Source organism: Salvelinus alpinus, chromosome 16 (genome assembly GCF_045679555.1).
Source record: "Salvelinus alpinus chromosome 16, SLU_Salpinus.1, whole genome shotgun sequence".
In the NCBI taxonomy this organism is placed as follows: Eukaryota; Metazoa; Chordata; class Actinopteri; order Salmoniformes; family Salmonidae; genus Salvelinus; species Salvelinus alpinus.
The window spans coordinates 51,501,538-51,521,530 of record NC_092101.1 but is presented as its reverse complement, the minus strand read 5'-3'; the positions used below and the strand labels follow the sequence as shown (position 1 = coordinate 51,521,530).

The 19,993-nt window shown below is 43.8% G+C and overlaps 1 protein-coding gene and 1 long non-coding RNA gene across 2 annotated transcripts in view; both read left to right on the top strand.

Moving 5' to 3' along the window:
- dtymk (deoxythymidylate kinase (thymidylate kinase)) overlaps positions 1-19,993 on the top strand; it is a 31,028-nt gene that overhangs the window by 10,638 nt on the left and 397 nt on the right. Inside the window, exons 3-4 of the mRNA XM_071346543.1 lie at positions 6,531-6,621; positions 19,630-19,827. Coding sequence (XP_071202644.1) covers positions 6,531-6,621; positions 19,630-19,827 — 289 coding nt within the window. The remainder of the gene's footprint in view (positions 1-6,530; positions 6,622-19,629; positions 19,828-19,993) is intronic.
- Positions 564-5,819, top strand: LOC139541658 (uncharacterized). Its single transcript, XR_011668384.1, has 3 exons — positions 564-2,282; positions 2,458-2,521; positions 2,750-5,819. It is a non-coding gene; the product is annotated as an uncharacterized lncRNA (long non-coding RNA).

Below are 19,993 nucleotides of genomic sequence, written 5' to 3'. Positions count from 1 at the left end.
GGCGGGGGAGGGCCTTATATGCGTCGCGGAAATTAGTATAACAATGATCTAGGGTTTTTCCAGCCCTGGTAGCACAATCGATATGCTGATAGAATTTAGGGAGTTTTGTTTTTAGATTAGCCTTGTTAAAATCCCCAGCTACGATGAATGCAGCCTCAGGGTGTGTGGTTTCCAGTTTACAAAGAGTCAGATAAAGTTCGTTCAGGGCCATCGATGTGTCTGCTTGGGGGGGAATATATACGGCTGTGATTATGATCGAAGAGAATTCCCTTGGTAGATAATGCGGTCGACATTTGATTGTGAGGAGTTCTAGATCAGGTGAACAGAATGACTTGAGTTCCTGTGTGTTGTTATGATGATCACACCACGTCTCGTTAATCATAAGGCATACCCCCCCGCCCCTCTTCTTACCAGAAAGATGTTTGTTTCTGTCGGCGCGATGCATGAAGAAACCAGCTGGCTGCACCGACTCCGTTAGCGTCTCTTGAGTTAGCCATGTTTCCGTGAAGCAGAGCACGTTGCAATCCCTGATGTCTCTCTGGAATGCTACCCGTGCTCGGATTTCATCAACCTTATTGTCAAGAGACTGGACATTGGCGAGTAGTATGCTAGGGAGTGGAGCGCGATGTGCCCGTCTCCGAAGCCTGACCACGAGACCGCCTCGTTTGCCCCTTTTACGGCGTCGCACAGGGTCGCCGGCTGGGATCAGATCCATTGTATTGGGTGGAAGGCAAAACACTGGATCCGTTTCGGGAAAGTCATATTCCTGGTAGGAACGATGATGAGTTGACGTTAATCGTATATTCAGTAGTTCCTCCCGACTGTATGTAATGAAACCTAAGATTACCTGGGGTACCGATGTAAGAAATAACACATAAAAAAACAAAATACTGCATATTTTCCAAGGAACGCGAAGCGAGGCGGCCATCTCGTTTCGGCGCCGGGCAGGGCTATTAGTTCATCTTTGCTAAAATTGTAGACAATGACTGACACCATCGATAATTTAGCTTCGCCGTCTTTGGCGCCATTTCTATTTATTTTCTAATTGTCAGTAGAAAGGGTGCCAAAGACGGCGAAGCTAAATAATCGACGGTGTCAGTCATTAGGGCACATTTACACCTCATTAACACTATTTCCGGCAATAAAACACTATCAACCTAACCAAAGTTCAAGTGTTTTCAACCGAATGGCCGTTTGTGCAGTTATTAACTGCCAACGTTATCTAGTTAAAATTAGCATGCTAACTTGGTTTGCCAACTTTCCAATTCAAATTAACGTTACCTTGCTAAGGAGAAAGGTAGACGGTTATAAACAAATGAACATTTACCTTTTAAATACTGCGGTTGATATATGATCCTAGCCCGGATACGTGTCACTACTTTGTGTTGGTCTACACGTTACCGTCCTCTCCTGACGACCATTCATAATTTTAACTCAAATGTTATTTGTGGACAAATGTTCATCTTTGCGGTGCGAAGTTTGTTACAATCTAAGATGGATAATGATCATTAATGTAATTAACGGTTATTAGAACACCTGTAAAGCGGAGTGATACATGTATAGTTAAAAGTCCCAGTGCGGTTATACTCTACTCCAATCAAATTACTTCGTCGTATTATAATTACTTGTGAACATTTTCAGTTCTTTCCGCCCGTTTACTTGCGTTTGCTTTTAGTAACATTCAAGATGCTTTTGACGGTGCGTTATCTGCTGTTATTGAGCCATATCAATAGATTGCACAGTCGCAGCCCTGATTTCTGGTTGCTCTGTGGTATTGACGGATGCACTGAGGAATACAGAGTGTACAATTCCTTCTATCATCATTTAAAGAGAAACCACATTCAACACCTACTTGAAGGTACCCGAACAGATGAACAGCCATCGGAGGAAAACCAAGTACAACCGGAAGAAGTAAGTAACTAGCAAGCATATTTTTTTGTTTTCTGGGTTTACAAAAATAATTTAATTATCCGACCATACACGGACCAAAGTCATACTGTCCATAGGCTATACGATCATTTTAGCTATAGTGACTCTTATGGCTAAAGCTGGGTTAATGTGAAAATAATCAATGATAAATAGGAACAAAACACTTAAATGGCTCTATTGTTGAAACTAAATACAATTTCAAATAATAATATTTTTTCTTTGTGTGGTGCACAGGACAACATTCAACCCGATCAGCTCCTAGCTAACTCTAGCATCAGTGATCAGCAACTCCATCCTACTCAGATGAAGGGCAAAGGGGCATTGACCAACATGGCGCTGTCACAGTGCAACAGGTAAGGTACTCAGTTGGTGGCAATCTACTGAAATTAACCATATTTTAAGTACTTAGATTTACTAATAGCATTCAGTCAGTCTTCACAACCACTTCTCCTGTCACAAACATTATACTTGTCATGAACTAGTAATGTCCAGCCTCAGGATACTACATTCAATGTCAACATTTTTTAGGATCTGACAACACATGCCACTGCTTTTTGTGATAAATGCCAGAGCCAAGCATCGTCTCACACAGGTAAGATGCTTTTTCTGAGCAGAACACAGCATTTGGTTTGTTACATTATGCAGAGCATGTTTGTAGTGGTTGAGTTCATTCTCAGTGCTAGGTTATCCACCTTACTAATGTTGATCCCTTATGTCCTTATGTTAATGAATATGTCATAAGCAAAATCTAAATATCATAGGTATCCGTGATGGTGTGTTCCAACCTCCATGATTGATTTTCTCTCCCTCTCTCTCTCAGAAAGGCGTGAATGACATTGTTGCTGGGTTACAGCAGTATCAATCATCCCCATTGGACAACCTCAGGAAGCAGATGGAGGCGGTGCTAAAGAAGCATTCAGGAAGCACATCAGGTCAACTTGAAAAAGATGCAATGGATATATTTGACAATATCATTGAGCCTTTTGCTGGTGTTGCAACACCATTTAGACAGGACAGTGTTATTAAGAAGCAGTTTAGCTGTTTGGACGTAGAGGAAATTCAAATCGCTCGAACCATATGCAGGATGAAATGTAGAGGATCAAAATACTTGTTCATCAAAGACAAATTATTTTATTATGTACCATTTAGTCAAAAGTCTGGAACAGTTCTTATCACACCCAAGGATTTTGTCTGTGGTTGAAAAGGGACCTCAGATGTGCAGGGGAAAGTTGTTTTCATGACATTGTTGATGGTGCTCTTCTAAAATCACATCCCTTATTTTTCAGAGAAACCAAAGGCATTGCAGATTGTTCTGTACACGGATGAAATAGACATCTGTAATCCACTAGGATCCTTTGCATCCCAAAAAAAACAAGTTAATGGTGTACTACACCCTAGGAAATATAAATCCAAAATACAGGTCTAAACTGGCTGCTATCAGGCTACTTTGGCATGGCTAGATCAGCAGACCTCCGTCAATCTGGTGTAGATGTAATATTGAATAGAATCAAGGAAGAGATGAATGCATTTGTAACCGATGTGAAAGGGCTAGCTAGGTAGCGGTGGTGCGAGCTAGCAGCCTTTCAGTCGGTGACGTCACTCGCTCTGAGACCTAGAAGTAGTTGTTCCCCTTGCTCTGCAAGGGCCGCGGCCTTTGTGGAGCGATGGGTAACGACGCTTTGTGGGTGACTGTTGTGTGCAGAGGGTCCCTGGTTCGCGCCCGGGTCGGGGCGAGGGGACGGATTAAAGTTAAACTGTTACACATTGTACAGTGGGGTTAAAATGCAAACTATTAACGGAGAGAAAACGATATATGGTGCCATGGTCTCTCTCTGTGGAGACACCCTGACACAACATGAACTAGCAGGGTTCAAAGAGGGTGTGGGCTTTAACTACAGGAAGTGCAGACACTGATTGTTCTTTTAAGGACATGCAGTCACACTTCAATAAGGATGCATATATGTAACAGAATAGGTTCTGTCCCTCTCCTCGCCCCAACCTGGGCTCGAACCAGGTTCGAACCACATACAAATCATTAAAATCCAGACGGAAAATATTTACACAAGAAGCCACCTAATATCACACAGTCAAACTCTTCAGTCATTTAGTAAAATCACCATTCTGCGATTTCTCACCGTTAAACATGGCACAGTGTTGTGCACACATCAACCACAGTCACTCACGAAGCAGCGTTACCCATCGCGCCACAAAAGCCACGGCCCTTTGCAGAGCAAGGGGAACCACTACTTCTAGGTCTCAGAGCGAGTGACGTCACCGATTGAAACACTTTTAGCGCGCACCACCGCTAACTAGCTAGCCATTTCAAATCGGCCACACATACACTAAAAGGACATTGGAGAAGCATGTCAGACCAGTGTGATGAAATAGAAAAGGTACAGACGGACTTGATTCGCAACAGCCTGAGAACAACAAATGGGATCAATAGAAGGAGCAAGTTAGTTGAATTCCCAGCCTTTGATATCATACAACAAACTCCGCAAGACATTATGCATGTCATTCTGGAGGGTGTAGCCTCATTGGAAATCAAATGTGTTTTGAATCATCTTGTGTAAGGACAGATTGCTCTGGACTCAGTGAATTCTGCTATTCTTGGTTTCCCTTATTCCCCTCTAGATGTTAGAGATCGGCCGTCCCCAATTTCTGTTAGTACATTCATGTCAAGTGACGGTAAACTAAAACAGTCATCTGGGCAAATGCTTGTCCTGCTAAGGATATTGCCATTTGTTTTGGAGACTTTGGAAGTCAATGCACATATATATACACAACTGATAATTGAGCTAATAGAGATTGTACAGATGGTATTTGCACATGTTCTTTCCATTGCGACTGTGTCTACGTTAAAGTTTCATCTGAAACATTGGACGGAGCTTTTTCTAGACCGCATCGTCACACCTAAACAGCATTACATGATACATTTGCCATCACGGATAAAGTCATTAGGTCCAATGGTTAGACATATGTGTATGCGGTTCGAGTCTAAACAATTTTTCTTTAAACGATGGGCTTCCAAGCTCAATTTAAAAAATATTTGCAAGTATTCGATCAATCAGAACCAAATATATGAAAGCTGCCAAAATGTTGACGGTTCAATGCACCCAATTGTTTCAAATGAAAGGTAGATGGGACCTGTATCAGAGGATAAAGATCTACAATATTTATGTGGAAAATTGAGGGACTTCCTAGGTTTCAATGAAGTATCAGTCAAATGGCTTGTAATAAATACATAATTCAGAAGGCCATGTTCTTTGCCAAAGTACTGAATGGTAGGTAATATGCCAGAATTTGGACTGGTCAAAAACATATTTTTGGGTTGATTCTAGGCTTTATTGTTCTATACGCTTTGATAGAAACGTGGTGGCTTATCAAGTTGAGGTCCCACACCTTGCGCAGGCCACTGAGATAGTGGAGGTCCCACACCTTGCACAGGCCACTGAGTTAGTGGAGGTCCCACACCTTGCACAGCCCACTGAGTTAGTGGAGGTCCCACACCTTGCGCAGGCCACTGAGTCAGTGGAGGTCCCACACCTTGCGCAGGCCACTGAGTCAGTGGAGGTCCCACACCTTGCACAGGCCACTGAGTCAGTGGAGGTCCCACACCTTGCACAGGCCACTGAGTTAGTGGAGGTCCCACACCTTGCGCAGCCCACTGAGTTAGTGGAGGCTGAAAAGCTGGTTGATTTTTTTACCTCTTATTACACAATTAGCAACAAGAGCCAAACGTATGTACAAGTTAAACACCATCTTGGGGATGTAATAGAATTGTACAACAGTTCAAATGACTCATAGTGTGTTCCCCAGATATGAAAAGTGTACTGTATTTGTCTACATGATTGCTGTGTGTAAGATTGACAATAAAACAGTGAATTCCATTTGGTCATTATCTGTTCTTAATATGTGAAGAGATGAAATCATGACTTTGACAAAGCAGTTTTGTACTTGTCAGTGTTGATCAAACAGCTTTGTAATTCTAATTTCGAGCATTAAGTTACTCGGGAACCACTAAATAAAACTAACAAGTTGTATTATCTTAAGATAATTAAGGACAAAAAAAGCTTGAAACTAGTGAAATGCTTTAACATTAAAAACTGCCTGGTAAGAAGAAATATCTTGTCAGACAAATCAAGCATATTGCCTTTGATTTAATCTTACTTTTGCAGCCAGGCATGTGTGTTGTGACTGCGTGTGTGACAAAGAAAATCGTTTTTTGTGTCGTATAAAGGGGAAATGCGTGCATTTCAGCATTTGAGTCACTTTTCAAAAGTTGCTAAAAGTCCCAAATACATTTTAAAAGTAGGTAAATTTGTTGCTAGGTGCTGTTTGAAAAAAATAGTTGCCAGGGTTGTCAAAGTTGCAAAATCTAGCAACAAAAGTGCTAAGTTGGCATCACTGAATGTAGGGTATGTAAACATTATATAAAGTGGCATTGTTTTAAAGTGAATAGTGATACATTTATTACATTAATTATTAAAAGTGGCTAGAGATATTAGATGTGGTTGAGCTGCCTTACTGTCATAAGGAGTAGGAAATGATGTGTTATTAGCTGTGGTTGTGACTGTTATGTCTTGGTCCTTTCCCTCCAGGCCTCTGATGAAGGAGAAGTTGGAGCAGGGCATCAGTCTGGTGGTGGATAGATACGCCTTCTCTGGAGTGGCCTTCACCAGCGCCAAGCCTGTGAGTTCATTAAAACAATACACACAGCTCTCACCAGCGCCAAGCCTGTGAGTTCATTAAAACAATACACACAGCTCTCACCAGAGCCAAGCCTGTGAGTTCATTAAAACAATACACACAGCTCTCACCAGCGCCAAGCCTGTGAGTTCATTAAAACAATACACACAGCTCTCACCAGCGCCAAGCCTGTGAGTTCATTAAAACAATACACACAGCTCTCACCAGTGCCAAGCCTGTGAGTTCATTAAAACAATACACACAGCTCTCACCAGCGCCAAGCCTGTGAGTTCATTAAAACAATACACACAGCTCTCACCAGCGCCAAGCCTGTGAGTTCATTAAAACAATACACACAGCTCTCACCAGCGCCAAGCCTGTGAGTTCATTAAAACAATACACACAGCTCTCACCAGCGCCAAGCCTGTGAGTTCATTAAAACAATACACACAGCTCTCACCAGCGCCAAGCCTGTGAGTTCATTAAAACAATACACACAGCTCTCACCAGCGCCAAGCCTGTGAGTTCATTAAAACAATACACACAGCTCTCACCAGCGCCAAGCCTGTGAGTTCATTAAAACAATACACACAGCTCTCACCAGAGCCAAGCCTGTGAGTTCATTAAAACAATACACACAGCTCTCACCAGTGCCAAGCCTGTGAGTTCATTAAAACAATACACACAGCTCTCACCAGCGCCAAGCCTGTGAGTTCATTAAAACAATACACACAGCTCTCACCAGCGCCAAGCCTGTGAGTTCATTAAAACAATACACACAGCTCTCACCAGCGCCAAGCCTGTGAGTTCATTAAAATAATACACACAGCTCTCACCAGCGCCAAGCCTGTGAGTTCATTAAAACAATACACACAGCTCTCACCAGCGCCAAGCCTGTGAGTTCATTAAAACAATACACACAGCTCTCACCAGCGCCACGCCTGTGAGTTCATTAAAACAATACACACAGCTCTCACCAGCGCCACGCCTGTGAGTTCATTAAAACAATACACACAGCTCTCACCAGCGCCACGCCTGTGAGTTCATTAAAACAATACACACAGCTCTCACCAGAGCCAAGCCTGTGAGTTCATTAAAACAATACACACAGCTCTCACCAGCGCCAAGCCTGTGAGTTCATTAAAACAATACACACAGCTCTCACCAGCGCCAAGCCTGTGAGTTCATTAAAACAATACACACAGCTCTCACCAGTGCCAAGCCTGTGAGTTCATTAAAACAATACACACAGCTCTCACCAGCGCCAAGCCTGTGAGTTCATTAAAACAATACACACAGCTCTCACCAGCGCCAAGCCTGTGAGTTCATTAAAACAATACACACAGCTCTCACCAGCGCCAAGCCTGTGAGTTCATTAAAACAATACACACAGCTCTCACCAGTGCCAAGCCTGTGAGTTCATTAAAACAATACACACAGCTCTCACCAGCGCCAAGCCTGTGAGTTCATTAAAACAATACACACAGCTCTCACCAGCGCCAAGCCTGTGAGTTCATTAAAACAATACACACAGCTCTCACCAGCGCCAAGCCTGTTCTGTATGTACTGTCTTTGGCTGTGTTTTGCTCTGCCTGAAATACCCCCTCCTGCAGTGTTGTCGTACTCGAGTCCGGTCTCGAGACCACACATTGTGTGTCGGTCTTGTCTCAGTTTGGAATACATTTCTACTCTGTCTTGACTTGGTCTCGGACAGTGAGGACTCAACATTTCTTCCCAAGACCACCGGCGTAAATAAAACTCATTATCAGCTTCTAATCAGTCAGCACATAAAAGCGCTTCGCCAAATATATACACTCCTTTCTTGAAACTTATCTTATCGCCTATTGAAACCTGGGATTTCTACTTTACTCGTAACCTTACTGTCCTTTTACTTTCATTGAAAAATAGCCTCAAACTTTGGCTGAATTTGCTAGACTCGTTGGTGGGGAAGAGTGGGGGAAATTGTTGGAAAGTTACATGCTCACTATTAGTAAGGGAAGACGGGGGAAATTGTAACAGTCGCTATATCTATTATAGACATGTTTGTGCAGTGGTGAACCTATAGGACCTAGGCCTTCAGTGGAGAACCTATTGGACCTAGGCCTTCAGTGGAGAACCTATTGGACCTAGGCCTTCAGTGGAGAACCTATAGGACCTAGGCCTTCAGTGGAGAACCTATAGGACCTAGGCCTTCAGTGGAGAACCTATAGGACCTAGGCCTGCAGTGGAGAACCTATAGGACCTAGGCCTTCAGTGGAGAACCTATAGGACCTAGGCCTGCAGTGGAGAACCTATAGGACCTAGGCCTTCAGTGGAGAACCTATAGGACCTAGGCCTGCAGTGGAGAACCTATTGAACCTAGGTCTGCAGTGTGTGACAAGCTCGTGAAGCTGAAAGGACAGTAACCAATAGGGTTGCACATTCCCACTTTCCGTGGGAATTAATGGAAATATATGCAAATTAATATTAATACCATTTAAATGTAGATGTTTTATGCAATGGATACATTTACCATATCGTATGGAGACAGAAACATAAACCTTTTACCTTATCATAAGTACACATCATTGCAAATGATTAAATCCTTCCAATAGAAATTTTAAAAATCTATTTAGTTACGAATTAAAAGAGTTGACTCTTCACATTGGATGATTTCACTGAACAACAAAAGAAAAGGAATATTGAATGATCCATCGCATCTCCCAGAAACGTTTTCAACATCTGTAAAATGATAGTCTAGAAACTAAAGCTTTGGTTGTCTTCCTCTCGGGCTTCCATGTCTTCTCCCTGGACCTCCTCAATGTCCACCTTTTGAACATCAGGCATCTTCACTGTCACTTTCCAACCTTGTTGAGGATGGCTTGTTGTCAGGCTCAAAAAGCCTAAAATTTGCCCAGATGGCCACCAATTTTTCAACCCTTGTATTGGACAGCCTGTTGCGTGCTTTGGTGTGTGTGTGTGTGTGTTCCCAAACAAGGACCAGTTGCGCTCTGAGGCAGCTGATGTTGGTGGGATATGGAGGATGATGGAGGCAACAGGGGAAAGAGCCTCAGATCCACAAAGTCCCTTCCACCAGGTGGCTGATGAGACATGTTGGCACGACTGCCAAATTGCATCTCCATCCCAAATCCCTTGCTTGGAAGTGTACTTCGCCAGACTGCCAAGAACCTTGCCCTCATCCAGGCCAAGGTGGCGAGACACAGTAGTGATGACACCATAGGCCTTGTTGATCTCTGCATCAGACAGGATGCTCTTGCCAGCATACTTGGGGTCCAACATGTACGCTGCGGCGTGTATGGGCTTCAGGCATAAGTCACTCCTTTTGATGTGTTTCCTCTGCTTGGAGCAACAGTGAAGTGGGCAGGGCAGTACGGATATCTTCTCTTACATCCGCAAGCAGAGTCTGAACATCAGACAGGATGGCATTGTCTCCCTCAATCTGTGCAATGGCTACTGCTATAGGTTTCAGGATTTTCAGGCTCTCCCAAAATACATCATCCAGGAGGATCCTCTTGATGGGGCTGTCCATATCAGCAGACTGTGATATGGCCAATTCTTGGAGAGACTCCTTCCCCTCCCAAAGGGTGTTGCTGGGCAGCTTCAATGTGGTGCTCTTATTATTCTCACTTTGCTTGGTGAGGTAGATTGCTGCTATAACTTGATGACCCTTCACATACCTAATCATTTCCTTGGCTCTCTTGTAGAGAGCCAAGGAAATCCCATTGAAATCCCACAATCCCATTGTTTTCAGTGCCAAGATGTCCGTGAGGAGCTTATTCAATGCATGAGCAGCACAGCCAATGGGTAGGACTCCTCCACTTTAGACCAAGCAGCCTTCATGTTCGCAGCACTGTCTGTCACCAGTGCAAATACCTTCTGTGGTCAAAGGTCATTGACTGCCTTCAGCTCATCTGCAATCTGCAATGTAGAGACCGTTGTCCCTTGTTTCTGTGCTCTTGTAGAATACTGGTTGAGGGGTAGAGATGTAGTTAATTATTCCTTGCCCCCGAACATTCGACCACCCATCAGAGATGATTGCAATACAGTTTGCTTTCTCTATGATTTGCTTGACCTTCACTTGACCAGCAAATGAGTAGATAAAGCATGTCTGGTTGGAGGGGTGTATGCTGGGCGAAGAACATTCAGAAATCTCTTCCAATACACATTGCCTGTGAGCATCAGAGGTGAACCAGTTGCATACACAGCTCGAGCAAGACATTCATCAGCATTTCTCTGACTATGTTCCTCCATTGAGTCAAAAATTCCAGGAGTACCATGAGCTGTTGCTATCGATAAGATTAGCAAGATGGCGCCGACAGAGATGCTCGGTTCCTTGTCAATCATTGGCTTATTGGTGAAATCAGTAAATCAATCAAACCTTTAATGCAATTGCAAACAGAAGTTGACAACGGAAACACAGCACGTATGTTTCAGAGTAAGTTCTGCGAAATAAAAAGGTCAAAGTTGCTTTAATATGCTTGCAGTCGAACCCCTAGTGATGTAACTGCCTACATCAACACCTTCTACTCATGAGACCAAGCCCATGCATATACAGTTATACAAACTTGCTGCAGAAAACAATAGTTCCAGTGTTTTCTAAGGGCTCAGCAGTAATTTTCCATTCACGTGTGGCTTACAGTGGTATGTCTGACTTGTCTCTTATCTATTTACTCCCCTGCAGGGGTCTGTGTCGCTCTTTTAGCCTTGAGGCGCTTTCTCACACATCTGCTCACAGCGTTTCTTATAAGAGGCATAGACTAGAATAGAACTGTGGAACAGTATTAAACCTTATAATGCATATATTGCTAATCTGTGGTCCAGGACCCTATAAATGTAGTAGGGGAGGGTCTTATAGCCCTTCCCCTTCTATTAATACAACATAAGCATAATAAATTATTATAATACATCAATCATTTGGTGCAGCTCCTATCATGACCCCAGGGTGACCCCCATCACCTCACGTTCTAAGGAAACTATGCAGTATAAAAAATAAAGTAATCTATTACTTCTTACATTGTTACCCCAGGAAGTCTTATTACATACAGCCGGGAAGAACTATTGGATATAAGAGCAAAGTCAACTTACCAACATTACGACCAGGAATACGACTTTTCCGAAGCGGATCCTCTGTTCGGACCACCACTCAGGACAATGGATATGATCCCAGCCGGCGACCCAAAACAACGGCGCCGCAGACAGAGCGGTCTTCTGGTCAGGCTCCGTAGATGGGCACATCGCTCACCGCTACTACACGCCAATGTACAGTCTCTTGACAACAAGGTAGGCGCAATTCGAGCAAGGGTTGCCTTCCAGAGAGCGAGAGAAGAGATTAACATTCTCTGTTTCACGGAAACATGGCCCACTCGGGATATTTTATCAGAGTCGGTACAGCCACCCGGTTTCTTCACGCATCGTGCCGACAGAAACAAACATCTCTCTGGTCAGAAGAAGGGCGGGGGTGTATGCCTTATGATTAACGAGTCGTGGTGTGATCATAACAACATACAGGAACTCAAGTCCTTTTGTACACCTGACCTAGAATTCCTTACAATCAAATACCGACCGCATTATCTACCAAGAGAAATCTCTTCGATTATAATCACAGCTGTGTATTCCCCCCCAGTGTATTCCCCGTCCAGGTGTGCTTGGGGGGGCCAAGCACACCTGGACGGCCCTGAAAGAACTTCACTGGTCTCTATGTAAACTGCAAACCACATATCCTGAGGCTGCATTTATTGTAGCTGGGGATTTTAACAAGCTAATCTGAAAACAAGGCTTCCTTAATTTTATCAGCATATCGAATGAGTGACTCGAGCTGGCAGCTTTCTTGATCATTGCTACTCTAACTTCCGCGACGCATACAAAGCCCTCCCCAGCCCTCCATTCAGCAAATCTGATCACGACCACATTTTGTTGCTCCCAGCCTATAGACAGAAACTAAAATAGGAAACGCCTGTGCTCAGGTCTGTTCAACGCTGGTCCGACCAATCGGATTCCAGGCTTCAAGATTGCTTCGATCACGTGGACTGGGATATGTTCCGGATAGCCTCGGACAACAACATTGATGTATACGCTGATTCGGTGAGCAAGTTTATTAGCAAGTGCATCGGTGGTGATGTACCCATGGTGACTATTAAAACCTTCCCCAACCAGAAACCGTGGATTGATGGCAGCATTTGCGCAAAAATTAAAGCTCGAACCACTGCTTTTAAATCATGGCAAGGCGACCGGAAACATGACCGAATACAAACACTGTAGCTATTCCCTCCGCAAAGCAATCAAACAAGCTAAGCGTCAGTATATTGACGAAGTAGAGTCGCAATTCAACAACTCAGACACGAGACGTACAGTTGAAGTCGGAAGTTTTTCACAATTCCTGACATTTAATCCTAGTAAAAAATCCCTGTCTTAGGTCAGTTAGGATCACCACTTTATTTTAAGAATGTGAAATGTCAGAATAATAGTAGAGATTTATTTCAGCTTTTATTTATTTCGTCACATTCCCAGTGCGTCAGAAGATTACACACTCAATTAGTATTTGGTAGCATTGCCTTTAAATTGTTTAACTTGGGTCAAACGTGTCGGGTAGCCTTCCACAAGCTTCCCACAATAAGTTGGGTGAATTTTGGCCCATTCCTCCTGACAGAGCTGGTGTAACAGTCAGGTTTGTAGGCCTCCTTGCTCGCACACGCTTTTTCAGTTCTGCCCACAAATTTTCTATAGGATTGAGGTCAGGGCTTTGTGATGGCCACTCCAATACCTTGACCCTCATGATGCCATCTATTTTGTGAAGTGCACCAGTCCCTCCTGCAGCAAAGCACCCCCACAACATGATGCTGCCACCCCCGCGCTTCACGGTTGGGATGGTGTTCTTTGGCTTGCAAGCCTCCCCCTTTTTCCTCCAAACATAACGGTGGTCATTATGGCCAAACAGTTCTATTTTTGTTTCATCAGACCAGAGGACAACCTAAGTGTATGTAAACTTCCAACTTCAACTGTATGTGGCAGGGTCTACAGTCAATCACGGATTACAAAAAGAAAACCAGCCCCGTCGCGGACACCGTCTTGCTCCCAGACAAATGAAACAACTTATTTGCTCGCTTTGAGGACAATACAGTGCCATGGACATGGCCCGCTACCAAAACCTGTGGGCTCTCCTTCACCGTGGCCAACGTGAGTAAAACATTTAAACGTGTTACCTCTTAGGGATCCCCTACGGCTAGAATCCCGTTAACGGGATCCATTTGACAACATCTGGTAAATTGCAGAGTGCGACATTCAAAAACACTAACTTCGTAATATTAAACATTCATGACGATACAAGTGTCTTACATCATTTAAAAGATAAACTTCTTGTTAATCCAGCCGCTTTGTCAGATTTCAAAAAGGCTTTACGGCGAAAGCATACCATACGATTATCTGAGGACAGCGCCCCGCATACAAAAGCATGAAAAACATTTTCCAACCAAACAGATGCATAACGAAAGTCAGAAATTGCAATAAAATAAATCGCTTACCTTTGAAGATCTTCATCTTTTTGCAATCCCAAAGGTCTGTTACACAATGAATGGTCGTTTTGTTCAATAAAGTCCTTTATATCCCAAAAATGTCAGTTTATTTGGCGCATTTGATTCAGAAATACACCGGTTCCAACTCGCCCAACATGCCTACAGAGGATCTAATAAGTTACCTGTAAACTTGGTTCAAACAACGTTTCTAATCCAACCTCAGGTACCCTAAAATGTAAATAATCGATAAAATTTAAGACCGGAATAAACTGTTTCCAATACCGGAGAAAAACAACACGGAGGGCGCAGTCATTCACGCGCACCAAAAGACTAGAGTCCACCGACAAAGAATATGAATACTTCTTCATAAAAAAAAAAAGAAAACATTGAACAGTTTCTAAAGGCTGTTGACATCTAGTGGAAGCCATAGGAACTGCAATCTGGGTCCTAATAAATCAGGTTTCCCATAGAAAATCATTGGAAAATTCAATGACCTCAGCAACAAAAAATTCCTTGGATGGATTGTCCTCGGGGGTTTGCCTGCCAAATCAGTTCTGTTATACTCATAGACATTATTTTAACAGTTTTAGAAACTTCAGAGTTTTCTAATACTACCATGCATATGCTTATGGGCCTGAGTAACAGGCAGTTTACTTTGGGCACCTCAGTCATTCAAACTTCCGAATACTGCCCCCTAGCCTTAACTTCTCTAGGATAAGGGGCAGCATTTTCACGTTTGGATGAAAAGCATACCCAAATTCAACTGCCAGCTACTCATCCCCAGAAGATAAAATATGCATATTGTTAGTAGATTTGGATAGAAAACACTCTGACGTTTCTAAAACTGTTTGAATTATGTCTGTGAGTATAACATAACTTATTTAGCAGGCGAAACCCCGAGGACAAACCATTCAGATTTCTTTTTTTTTTTAGGTCACTCTTTTCAATGGGAATACAGATTTCTAATTGAACTTCTTGCAGTTCCTACCGCTTCCACTGGATGTCAATAGTCTTCAGAAATTAGTTGAGGGTTTTTCCTTTGTGTAATGAAGAAGTACGGCCATTTTGAATCAGGGTCACTTGAAGTGTCCTGTTAGATAGAGGCGCATGACCAGAAAGCATGCTACAGATTGTTTTAATCCTGTATTGAACACAGATCATCCAGTCTTCAATTTTATCGATTATTTACGTTAAAAAATACCTAAAGTTGTATTACAAAAGTAGTTTGAAATGTTTTGGCAAAGTTTACAGATAACTTTTGAGATATTTTGTAGTCATGTTTCACGAGTTGGAACCAGTGTTTTTCTGGATCAAACGCGCCAAATAAATTGACATTTTGGATATATATCGACGGAATTAATCAAACAAAAGGACCATTTGTGATGTTTATGGGACATATTGGAGTGCCAACAACAGAAGCTCGTCGAATTATATTTTTATTTCTGCGTTTTGTGTCACGCCTGCAGGGTTGAAATATGCTTCTCTCTCTGTTTACTATGGTGCTATCCTCAGATAATAGCATCGTTTGCTTTCGCAGAAAAGCCTATTTGAATTCTGACATGTTGGCTGGATTCACAACCAGTGCAGCTTTAATTTGGTATCTCGTGTGATTTCATGAAAGTTGATTTTTATAGTAATTTATTTGAATTTGGCGCTCTGCATTTTTACTGGCTTTTGGCCAAGTGGGACGTTAGTATCCCTCATATCCTAGAGAAGTTAAACAGCCATCACTAACATAGAAAGGCTGCTGCCGAAATACAGGCTCAAATCTCTGGCCACTAAATAAATGGACTTAAAAGGTATCACTAGTCACTTTAAATAAATCCACTTTAATAATGTTTACATATCCTAATTTTTTTACATTTTATTTCATCTTTATTTAACCAGGTAGGCCAGTTGAGAACAAGTTCTCATTTACAACTGCGACCTGGCCAAGATAAAGCAAAGCAGCGCGACAAAAAAAACAACAGAGTTACACATGGAATAAACAAACGTACAGTCAATAACACAATATAAAAAGTGTATATACAGTGTGTGCTAATGAAGTAAGATTAGGGAGGTAAGGCAATAAATAGGCCGTAGTGGCGAAATTTAGCAATTAAACACTGGAGTGATAGATGTGCAGAAGATGAATGTGCAAGTAGAGATACTGGGGTGCAAAGGAGCAAAAATAACAATATGGGGATGAGGTAGTTGGATGGGCTATTTACAGATGGGCTATGTGCAGGTGCAATGATCTGTGGACTGCTCTGACAGCTGATGCTTAAAGTTAGTGAGGGAGATATGAGTCTCCAGCTTCATTGATTTTTGCAATTCGTTCCAGAGAACTGAAAGGAAAGGCCAAGTAGGAAATTGGCTTTGGGGGTGACCAGTGAAATATACCCGCTGGAGCGCGTGCTACGGGTGGGTCTTGCTATGGTGACCAGTGAGCTGAGAAAAGGCGGGGCTTAACCTAGCATCAACTTATAGATGACCTGGAGCCAGTGGGTTTGGCGACGAATATGAAGCGAGGGCCAGCCAACGAGAGCACACAGGTCGCAATGGTGGGTAGTATATGGGGCTTTGGTGACAAAACGGATGGCACTGTGATAGACTGCATCCAGTTTGCTGAGTAGGGTGTTGGAGGGTATTTTATAGATGACATCGCCGAAGTCAAGGATCGGTAGGATAGTCAGTTTTACGAGGGTATGTTTGGCAGCATGAGTGAAGGATGCTTTGTTGCAAAATAGGAAGCCAATTTTAGATTGGAGATGCTTAATGTGAGTCTGGAAGGAGAGTTTACAGTCTAACCAGACACCAAGGTATTTGTAGTTGTCCACATATTCTAAGTCAGAACCGTCCAGAGTAGTGATGCTAGACAGGCGGGCGGGTGCGGGCAGAGATCGATTGAAGAGCATGCATTTAGTCTTACTTGCATTTAAGAGCAGTTGGAAGCCACGGAATGGCATTGAAGCTCGTCTGGAGTTTAGTTAACACAGTGTCCAAAGAAGGGCCAGAAGTATACAGAATGGTGTCGTCTGCGTAGAGGTGGATCAGAGAATCACCAGCAGCAAGAGTAACATCATTGATGTATACAGAGAAGAGAGTCGGCCTGAGAATTGAACCCCGTGGCACCCCCATAGAGACTGCCAGAGGTCCGGACAACAGGCCCTCCGATTTGACACACTGAACTCTATCTGAGAAGTAGTTAGTGAACCAGGTGAGGCAGTCATTTGAGACACCAAGGCTGTTGTCTGCCGAAAAGAATGTGGTGATTGACAGAGTTGAAAGCCTTGGCCAGGTCGATGAAGACGGCTGCACAATACTGTCTTTTATCGATGGCGGTTATGATATCGTTTAGGACCTTGAGCGTGGCTGAGGTGCACCCATGACCAACTTGAAAACCAGATTGCATAGCGGAGAAGGTACGGTGGGATTCGAAATGGTCGGTGATCTGTTTGTTAACTTGGCTTTCAAAGACCTTAGAAAGGCAGGGCAGGATAGATATAGGTCTGAAACAGTTTGGGTCTAGAGTGTCTCCCCCCATGAAGAGGGGGATGACCGCGGCAGCCTTCCAATCTTTGTGGATCTCAGACTATACAAAAGAGAGATTGAACAGGCTAGTAATAGGGGTTGCGGCGGATAATTTTAGAAGAGAGGGTCCAGATTGTCTAGCCCAGCTGATTTGTAGGAGTCCAGATTTTGCCGCTCTTTCAGAACATCAGCTATCTGTATGCAAACCAGGTATTGAAAAAGTTTGTTTCTTAGTCTTGGTTAGTTGGCTATTTGCGATGCTCAATCCAGTCATTCACTGTTTGGATGAATAAAGACTTTAACAAACAAACCCTCCCAATTTAAATGTTGACTGTAATGTTTGCTTACCTGACAGAACGATTTAATGCTGAGCTGTGTCAATGGGGAGGACATTTTGTTTTGCTCAATTGAATTAAAAGGGCAACTACACTCTCCAAAAATATATAAAATGTTTATTTATCCCAGACCTGAAAAATGGTCTCCTGACAGTTGAAGCATTGGTGTGGACTTAGAACAACACATGTCTTTTTGTTGTTGTTGAAAATCAGAAAAATCTATAGGAAAACATAGGACTTTTCACACGGGGCCTTACCTTCACCAGGCACCACTACACCACTGCATAGGGCCGATGGAAAGACAGCAGTCTATTCACCAGCACCACTACACCACTGCATAGGGCTGATGGAAAGACAGCAGTCTATTCACCAGGCACCACTACACCACTGCATAGGGCCGATGGAAAGACAGCAGTCTATTCACCAGACACCACTGCATAGGGCCGATGGAAAGACAGCAGTCTATTCACCAGCACCACTACATAGGGCTGATGGAAAGACAGCAGTCTATTCACCAGGCACCACTGCATAGGGCTGATGGAAAGACAGCAGTCTCTTCACCAGGCACCACTGCATAGGGCTGATGGAAAGACAGCAGTCTATTCACCAGGCACCACTGCATAGGGCTGATGGAAAGACAGCAGTCTATTCACCAGGCACCACTACATAGGGCTGATGGAAAGACAGCAGTCTATTCACCAGGCACCACTGCATAGGGCCGATGGAAAGACAGCAGTCTATTCACCAGCACCACTACACCACTGCATAGGGCCGATGGAAAGACAGCAGTCTATTCACCAGGCACCACTACACCACTGCATAGGGCCGATGGAAAGACAGCAGTCTATTCACCAGACACCACTGCATAGGGCCGATGGAAAGACAGCAGTCTATTCACCAGCACCACTACACCACTGCATAGGGCTGATGGAAAGACAGCAGTCTATTCACCAGGCACCACTACACCACTGCATAGGGCCGATGGAAAGACAGCAGTCTATTCACCAGCACCACTACACCACTGCATAGGGCCGATGGAAAGATGGCAGTCTCTTCACCAGGCACCACTGCATAGGGCTGATGGAAAGACAGCAGTCTCTAAACCAGGCACCACTGCATAGGGCCAATGGAAAGACAGCAGTCTCTTCACCAGGCACCACTACATAGGGCTGATGGAAAGACAGCAGTCTATTCACCAGGCACCATTACACCACTGCATAGGGCTGATGGAAAGATGGCAGTCTATTCACCAGCACCACTACACCACTGCATAGGGCCGATGGAAAGACAGCAGTCTATTCACCAGGCACCACTGCATAGGGCTGATGGAAAGACAGCAGTCTATTCACCAGGCACCACTGCATAGGGCCGATGGAAAGACAGCAGTCTATTCACCAGGCACCACTACATAGGGCCGATGGAAAGACAGCAGTCTCTTCACCAGGCACCACTACATAGGGCCGATGGAAAGACAGCAGTCTATTCACCAGGCACCACTACACCACTGCATAGGGCTGATGGAAAGACAGCAGTCTATTCACCAGGCACCACTACACCACTGCATAGGGCTGATGGAAAGACAGTCCATTCACTCTGACATAAGCCAGTAGGTCCTATGCCATAACGAGCAAGTTGATGTTTGTCTGCCCGAGCAGGGTTTCAGTCTGGACTGGTGTATGAATCCTGACATGGGGCTGCCCAAACCAGACCTGGTGATGTTCCTTCAGCTCAGCCCGTCTGAGGCCGCTCAGCGGGGTCAGTTTGGGACAGAGAGATATGAGACCACCGACTTCCAGAAGGCCGTACAGCAGAAGTTTGAACTTCTGATGAAGGACCCTTCTGTCAAGTGGCAGGTAAGAAGCCGTGTCCTGATTGTCCACACTTCCTATGTTTGCACTTTCACACTCCCCGTCATTGATTTAACAATGGTGGAAACTCCCCTCCAGCCAATGACTACACCTATCCAATACTTTAATCTATTAATGGCAGTGTGCAAATGCACACTGGGAGAATCTGGAG